This window comes from Cannabis sativa, chromosome 7 (genome assembly GCF_029168945.1).
Source record: "Cannabis sativa cultivar Pink pepper isolate KNU-18-1 chromosome 7, ASM2916894v1, whole genome shotgun sequence".
Lineage (NCBI taxonomy): Eukaryota > Viridiplantae > Streptophyta > Magnoliopsida > Rosales > Cannabaceae > Cannabis > Cannabis sativa.
Window position 1 is genome coordinate 55,023,857 of NC_083607.1, and position 9,254 is coordinate 55,033,110.

At 27.3% G+C, this 9,254-nt stretch overlaps 1 protein-coding gene across 1 annotated transcript; it reads left to right on the forward strand.

Annotated features, from left to right (window-relative positions):
• Window positions 1-4,223: 4,223 nt before the first annotated feature.
• On the forward strand, window positions 4,224-7,546 carry LOC133039894 (uncharacterized). The gene is made up of 2 exons (XM_061118970.1): window positions 4,224-6,463; window positions 7,337-7,546. The coding sequence occupies exon 1, from the start codon at window positions 5,432-5,434 to the stop codon at window positions 6,461-6,463; it is 1,032 nt and encodes a 343-aa protein (XP_060974953.1). The 5' UTR covers window positions 4,224-5,431; the 3' UTR covers window positions 7,337-7,546.
• Window positions 7,547-9,254: the final 1,708 nt, after the last annotated feature.

Here is a 9,254-nt window from a genome sequence, read left to right on the forward strand (position 1 = left end):
AGATGATTAAAGAAGATTATTACTTTTGACATTGATGATCTATGACGTTTTTTAAACTCAGACTTGATCAAATTTAGTCCCTTATTAATTGCCATCTTCTCAATATATGTATATCTGAATAATTTAATTAGTTTATGAATATGTACGAGTAGTATTAGTAATTAGTGATGAAACTTATTTAATTACTCTTTTAGTACTTATATCTTACGTAATTTTATTATATGTATATATGGATCGATCAAAAAATGAAAATGAATGAATATGTACTCTTTGTGTCTTTAAATACTCAAATCATAATACTCCTAATCCTAATTCTAATATAATTATAATATATAATAACAATCTTAACCCTAATTATTATTGTGAAAAAATATAAATATTTTTACTTAGTCAAAGGAGTCTCCTCGAATATTTGATTTTTTTTTTTAAAAAAAAGGAAATTATATAACAATAAATAATGTGAATTTGTAAAAAAGAGGATATTATTATATAATTATTTAACTAATATTTAATAATCTAAATTTTTAGTCACGTGGTGTAATTTTAAATATTTTAGGATCTAGAATCATCTTTGATCGATGAACCTAAATTTAAATTACGTCAACAAAAAAAATTTAAATATGTAATAGTTGGGAGGAAAAGAAGATAATGTTGGTACGTAGTGTGAGTACCTTGGTTGACATGCATGGTCAGAGCCGGTCAAAGGGTGGGGCAGCCGGGGCCTCGGCCACAGGCTCCACAATTTTGGAGACCCTAAAAAAATTAAAATTAATATATATACATATAAAAACGTATAATATATAAATATTTAACTCAACAAAATACATGAAAAACATGTAGCACAAATGGTAAGTGGATCTTTTATTGGACTTGAGATTCAAGATTCAATTCTTCCCTCACTACTTTTTATACTTTTAATTATTTGTGTTTTAATTTTAAAATATTAATAATAAATAAGATTTATATTAATTATCTATTTTTTTAAAATATATATAATTTAAACACATTATTTTTTTTTTCTTTCAAATGTGCTAAAATATATATCACTTCAATCAGGGCCGGTCCTGAAATTTAGTGGGCCATAGAAAAAAAATATTTTTGGGCCCTCATTTAGGAAAAAATGTTGTATTTTTTAAAATTGATAAAAAAAAAATGTGTAATTTTAAAAGGAACAAATTTTTTTTGGACCCCTGAGCTAGGTGGGCCCAAGGCACAAGCCTAGCCCGCCTCTGCTCAGGGCCGGCCCTGACTTCAATATAGATGTTCTAAGTAATTAAATATTACTTTGATCGAGTTAGCTTACGTTACAAAAAAAATATTTATTACGTAGAGATAAAAGAATTAAAATTAATACTGTGTCAAAATTTAATTAAAATTTATTTTTAATTTTTATTAAAATAAAAGGCCTCATTTCAAATTTCGCCCTAGGCCTCTCATCACCTTAAGACGGCCCTGTGCATGGTCTTGAGCTATGAGTTTTGATGTATGCTGCAATGAACAGGGCTGTGACATCTGCTGGTTCGTCGGAGCTAAATAGCAGTCTCGTCCCTATGCACGTATGATATCTTTAGAACATACATAAATCCAGAAGCAAGTGGGAAGAAAATTCTCCAAGTATCAAAGTATGTCATCTTTGGCTTTGGATGTTTCATGGGACTTCTTGCAGTGATACTAAACAAGGCTCCAGTGTCACTTGGTTGGATGTACTTGAAAATTCTCCTGGGTCGTCATGGGTTCGGTTCTAGAGAGGGGGGTTCGGTTCTGGACGAGGTGGGTTCGTGCGGTGGGTTCGTTTTTGGGTCACCGTGAGTTTGGGAGAGGGAAAGAAGAGAGAAAATGGAGTTAGAGAGAATGAAAAGAGAGGAGTAACTTTGGAAGAAAATTAAAAGATTGGAATATTTTTCTTATGTGTAATAATTAGGGTATAATTGAACAGCATGGCTAATTTTTTTAGCATATGGATTATTAAATTTTCCATAAGAAATTAATTTTCTCACACAATGTATGATGTTAGACTTTTGATGATGTCCAAGATGTATATTCTACCGATCGGAAGCTATTAAGAGTTGTCAGTTGTGTTAATATCTATTGGTCTCCCTTATGAAACACTTCACCAAATTTACCAAGTTTTATAAACTTGTTGTTGGTTTATTATTGTTATTAATTGATAATTTTGATGAAATGATATGAATGTAAACTTTATGATTGGATTAATTAAATTTTGTATGTGATTGTGTATTGTAATAATTTAAAATTATAATTTATTATTTAAAAATGAATTAAACATATATAAACCATAAAAAATACACATAAATAAAAAAACAAATAAAAAATAATTGTTGAATAAAAAAATATTATAAAAACTACTTAAAAACAACTAAAAGATAACAAAATAAAAAAAAAAATATTTGAAATAAATTAAAAATATACATTATAAAAAAATGTATATGAACTAAACAATATCTGTAAAAAAAAAACACATAAAAATAATAGAAAAACAACTATAAAGCATCTAAACAACAATATAAAAACAACTATAAAAAGCTATATAAAATAAAAAAATAAAAAAAAAGACAGCTATAAATCAATAGAAAAATAACAAGACATCAACTTTGTTAAAATGTGCAAATCATTCATAAATTGACTCCAAATAAATTACAAAACATCCAAAAAAAATACTGCTTTTGTTAATCATGTAAAAGAGAGAAAAATATAGAAGGAGTGCTCTTAATTTTTTTCTAAGATAGATAAAGAGTGTTAAAAAATATTATGAAAAGTGTGAAAGTAAAATAATCATATTTTAGTAAAAATTAAAAGAAATTAATTAAAATATTTTAAAAAAACGTGATTATTAAAGAAAAATATTATGAAATAGTTTAAGTGTGAATAGTAAGAAAATATAAAATTTGAGAAAAATAAATATAGCAAGTGTTTGTATTTTTTTTAAAAAAAAATAATAAAATAAAATTTTCTTAGAGAGTGAAAAATTGTTAGAAAAAAAAGATATAAAAATACATACTTATTATATATTAATTTTTTATATATATAAAGATAAAAAAAAGTGTAGAAAAAAAAAAGATAGAGAGAAAGAGAGAGAGAATTGAAAAAGAAAAAAGAAAAATAAAGAGAGAAGAGAAAGAAAAATAATGTCAGCCAAGCTTACTAAGAAAAATAAAGGAAAAAAAAAAGGACAGAGCTAAGAAATAAAAAAGAAGTCAATATAAAAAAAATACAAAGAGATAGAAGAAAAAAAAAAAGTTTTTACACTACATACTGAAATTTTTATTTTTTTTATTTTTTTACTGTGGGGCGGAATTTTTTTAAAAAATACTGTGTAAGTTTTATATACTATGCACTGTAATAAATTTTTACTGTTGTTCCACGATTGTGTTTTAGTTGTTTCACTGATGTTTTAATTGTTCAGTTTTGTTGTTTAACGGTTATTTTATGAAAAGATAGTATTTTTGTAAATAAATTCGTGTGACAGTAAAATTATAAACTTTTGTCCAAAATCTAGTATTTTTGTAAAAATCCCAAAAAAAAAAAAAAAGCTTTATAAAAGCTTTAATAAATAAAAAAATAGTAAAAATAAATAGGTAGGGAATAATTGTAGAAACTTCTTTATCAAAGCATAAATGTCAATTTAGGAGAAAAGTTAGTATATGGTGTAAATATTTCTTTAACAAAATAGAAGATCTTATTGAGAAAATTACATTCTATACCCTTTTTATATTGCCCTCTTTTATTTTTACATTCTTTTTTAAAGTTTATTATTTTTACCTCTTTTTTTAAACATTATACCAATTTTGCCCACGTCACTTCAAGATACTCTCCATGTGAGTCTCTTATGTCAGGGTATTTTGGGTACAATACATATAAAAAAGGTATGTTTCAATTAAATATAAAATTAGAGGTAAATTTGATTAAATGACTAATAAAAGTGGTATTTTTCAACTTACCACGATCTTATTAGTAATTTTTGTCTACACAATAATTTGATGTTTTTTATAAGAATTTTGTGCCTTTAACGATTTTTGTGCCTTTTACGGCTGTTGTGCTATTTTTATGGCTTGTCTTTAATTATTTAGGGTAGTTTTGTGGTATGATCATTGGGCAAGATAAGTGATCTATTTTGTGCTCAGGAGATAAGTATTTCAAGTCTTTTTAAGTCTTTATATTTAATATAGATTGTTTTATATTATATTATAGATTGTTTTGTCATCGTCCTTTCACAATTATTTAATTTTTATTTAATTTTGTTGTAATATAGTTTTATTTATTGTTATTTAATTTGTTGCTTAGTTTTCTGGAGGTCCTTCAATTATTAAGACTTTGTCGATAAATTTAATTTTAATTTAATCAAAATCACACGTGTTTTGCTAAGTGTTCTTAGTTTGTTGCTTTTGCCAAAGGTTATACTTTTGGTTGGTTCTCTGTAAGTTTTGGTCGGGATTTCATTCTCCTTTTGTAGTTGAGTTTTAATTTTTTAGTTAGGTGTTTAAATATGAATTTAGTCTATATAGTTTAATTCAAGGATTTTATTTTCTAATACTTGTGTTTTCTTGGTGTTGTTTGTTTTTTTCAAGTAGTATTTCTGTATTACAAGTCGAAACTTTGGCTCTCTAGTAAAGCTATCAACAAAGAAAGGGTGTTTTTAATGAGCTGGAGGTGCTGTTTGAGGATGTTATAGTTTTATCGTCTAAATTTTCAGGGGCAGTTTTGTCCCATATGGCTCGGATAAAAATTTTGCAGCGCATGGTTTGACAAAGCATGTCCTTCGGTTAGACGATGAGCTATCCTGGTTCGAGGAGATGATGTTATCGTTTGCGGATTGCTGCAATGTTAATCATCTGTGATTTTGATCACCGCGTCAAAAAAAAAATTAGTAATTTTTGTCCAAAATAATATTTATAAAAAAAAAAAAATCTATTTGTTCTAATAATTAATGTTAGTTTTATTATTCTAATAATAATAATTAATGATAGTGGAACTAATTAGCAGTTTTTGTTTCTATTTTTTCAAAATTAATTTCTTTTATTTTTTTTTAAATAATTTCTCTATTTTGATTTGTATTTAGTTGAACTCTTTTGTAAGTGTCTATAGATTCATTCAACAACGGACCACCACAGTCACTTATGTGTACCAAAACGACATATCGTTTCTCCTTTAAAAAAAAATACAACGACATTTCACTAAAAAAATGAATTAAGAATTTTTATGTCATAGAAAAAAGTGAAGACACGCCGTTTGATTATACAATAAACGGAATTCCATAAACGACATGTCGTTTAATTAATGATATCAATTCACACAGCAGCAAATAACATATATAACAGCAATAACTTCCACATTTTCATTAGAACCCTCTTATGAAACTCCCTCTCTTTCCCTCTCTCTAGTCACAAGATCATCTTCTTCAATTGCAAAAAAAATGGATGATTTACCATTAACTTGTATCACAAACAAAATTAACAAGAAGTTACAAGAATTGGAAAACTCAGATGACTTTCAAGGTTTAGTTGAATTAGGAAATGAACTTACTTCTCTCCTTAAAGAAGCATCATCATCACTTTTGGGGAGCGTTGAAGATCAAGAATTCAATGCCAAATACACAGAGTTAAAGAAACAAGCTTTAAGTCTAATCGATCGAACCTATGAGTTTGAAGAAAAACACCTAAAGTACAACATTCCATCTCTAATTGGTGTACAATCTTTCAAGGGTTACTTGGAAAATTTACAAGAGTTTATGAAAAACGTTTGGGAGAAAGAATCCAAAGAAAAAAGAGAAAAAGGAGGAAAGAGTTTGATTGAGTGGCTACAACACCTTGACCATCATCATCAATCTGAAAGAAAGACTACCATTGAAGAAATGAAGAAGGCTGTGATTGATCTTGGCACTGATATTTCTGTAATTATCACTGAATTTCTTCTTTTGGTGGTGATTTTGGGTGATAGGAATGACATAATGAAGAATCTTGATGATTTCAAGGCTATGATAAAACTACTAAGTGTTGAGAAAACTAATGATTCTATTGTGATCAAGACTTTCTTATCTGTGATCCAATTAGTAGTAAGAACAATGAAAAAGAGAAAGAGTTTGAGTGGGAAAAGAGGAGAAAAATCTGAGGTCGCCGGCGAAATAGAACTCGAGATCATGAGAATGATCCTTAAAGAAATTTTGAGACTTGAAGTTGCTCTGTGTTGTCCTGATTTGGTTATGGTGTTGACAGATGAGATATACTTATCTATGATATCTCATCTCAGAAATTTCTTTGAGTGTAAATTGAGTGATTTGAATTTGAAGGTGAATGAATTGAGGATACAAGTTGTTTCTTTGCTTATAGATGAAAATCATGATAGTCAAGAAGAAAGGAAATTGAAAATTGCTAAGGAAACAATGGGTGCTGGAGCTCATAACATATGGACCAAATTTGACATTAATTCATCATCATCTTCTTCATAAGTATTTTTCTTTTTCAATTTTCTTTTTTATAGTACTTGAAAATATTGAGTTTGTGTTTCATTTTATCTGTGATTTTCTTCCATTAATGGTTAATAACATTTGAGTATTAGTTCAATGGTTTCCTTTTATTTTCTTTATCTTTTTCTTTTTTGCTTTCTGATATTTCTCTTTTGTTACAATGGTTATAATATAATAATAATTATTTTCATAATAACCGTACAGAATAATATAAAGAAGGTAATTAATGATGGGTTAATAATGTTTTCTTGCAGTTTTTTTATTTAATATTTTAAATGTATTATCAGCTTCTTTCTATTGAATTAATACTAATACATACTTCAGATGACTTGATTAATTAAATTTCTATGTTTAGAAATTCAAAATGGTCAATTACTTAAAGTAAAATTGAGGCTAAACTTAGAGGAAAAAGTTCAGAAAATGTATGAGCTGAAGCTGCAAGTTTTCTTGTCTAACCAATTATGGTTGTGAATGAAGGTTCAAAAAATATGGAGCAAATAATGGTTATGAGTTTTTTTGGTTTGGAAAAGTTTCACATTTTCTAGTACTGACATATTCATTTTCTGCTCTTTATTAGATTATTAGTTAGAGAATTATAAACCAAACGTGAGTTTTACTGTTTTAGTGCTTGAATTCAGGATTACCCAAAATGGGAAATTTTCAATCTCTTTGGCTTAAATGGTCTCAGAATGTATGTACTTTTTGTGCATCAGCAACAAAATAAAATTCCATAAACTGATCTCTAATTGTATATACCACAAATTTTATCATGGTGTCCAAAAAAAAGAGAAAAACAGTGTTTTCATTTAATTCTCATTATAAAATCTCTGTTATGATGACACGACACTTTTACAGGTCTACATTGAATACAGCTGCTTATGATGACAGTTGGTTGGTTTATTCGGTTAGCTTGCTTAGAGTCTATGTTAGTGTCGTTAGTCATGTAGATAAAGCTTTGTAAGCATGGAAATGAGTAGTAAGTGCATATAATAATTTTTAGGTTAATACCCCTAAATTTTAATATGTACTAAATTATATTTTTTGAATTTTTTTTACCGTTAAAAATTCTTCTTGAACTATTGAGATTGTTAGATTTAAGGACTTCTGTCTAATTCCATTCAATTTTACTATTTCAGTGATTGTTTATGTACTAAATCATGCTCCCCAAATTTTGATATCTATCAAATCTTGTCCTTCAAACTTTGACATGTATTAAATCATGTCCCTTGAACTTTTATCCATGTTAGACTTTTTTTTAACTAAAATTGGACTAAATTCTTAAAATTTAATAATCTCAATAGTTCATGAATCATTTTTAACGACCTTAAAAGTTCATAGGGCAGGATTTGGTACATGTTAAAATTTGAAGGACAAAAATCTTAATCAACCAAATTTTTATAGCGGCATAAGTACTTAATTTTATTAGTAAAAGTACATTTTCTTTGTCAATACAAATTCTATTAATATTTTAAAGATGATACATATATGATTCAAATTCTAAATTGTTATGTTTTAACAAAAACATGTAGTATGAGTTACATCTAAATCTTCATTTATTAAATTTAAAATGGAGTTTGTATTGAAGAAATTGAGCAAAAATTACATTTTTACAAATATTGAATACTTATACCACAAAAAAAAAATTACTAAATTTATACCGCTTACAAATTAAAAATTTTGAGTACTTCTGCTACCTCCAAGTTGTAATAATCAGTATTTTGTCCAACGAAGTAATGATCAATATTGGAAGGATTTTTATTCTTTTAGATATGGAGTTTTTAAGGCTAGTGCTGGATGTTGAGGTTGGAAAAATATGGACTCAACATGATCTGAGATTCTGAGCTTATGGTACTTAGTGAAGCTATCTCTAACTTAATTTTATTATTATTACTTTTACATTTCACTATTGTATTATTAATTAATAAATTTCTTTACCATTACAATGTTGTTTCTTTGAAGATTCAATCAATAATAGAAAGAAAGATTTTAAAATAGAAGTGGTTGTTATTGTTAAATAATAATTAGGGTTATTTTAGTATTTTATATTAGTTGTCTATGTAAGACTTTCTTATTAATTGTATTTTAACACTTTAAAGTTTTGGCAGACGTCCGTACAATCATGTCTGTACAGTTCGACAGTCCAGTTTTGGTATTAAATTCTTCAACTTTTTTCTAGATTCGCATAACAATTTTCGTTTTGATTTTTGCATAGGAGTTTGCGGTTTGATTTTCAAAATACAGTTTTGATATCTTTTTAACACTTTTGTATTTAGAAATTTGTGCAATTTGTTTTATTTTTGAAATGGCTACTAATATAGATGATTCCCTTTAAGCGATCAGTGTGAGATTGGATGGAAAGAATTATTCATATTGGAGTTATCTAATGAAAAAAATTCTGAAAGGAAAAAAATGTGAGTTATATTTCTGGAACAAAAAAGAAACATGGAGATGGTAATGCAGATCTGTTAAAAATTAGAAAGTGGATAATTCAAAAATTCTCACATTGATAAATAACTCTGTAGAACAATCTATTGGCACCCAATTAGCAAAGTATGATACATCAAAAGAAGTCTGGGACCATCTTCCAAGACTGCATACACAGTCTAATATTGCAAAGCAGTTTCAGTTGGAAACTAATATTAGAGCTCTAGAACAAAAAGATATGAGCGCATTCAAGAGTTCTATTCTGTTATGACAGATCTTTGGGATCAATTGGCACTCACCGAATCATAAGAGCTACGTACTTTTGCACCGTATATTGCTCGTAGAAAAG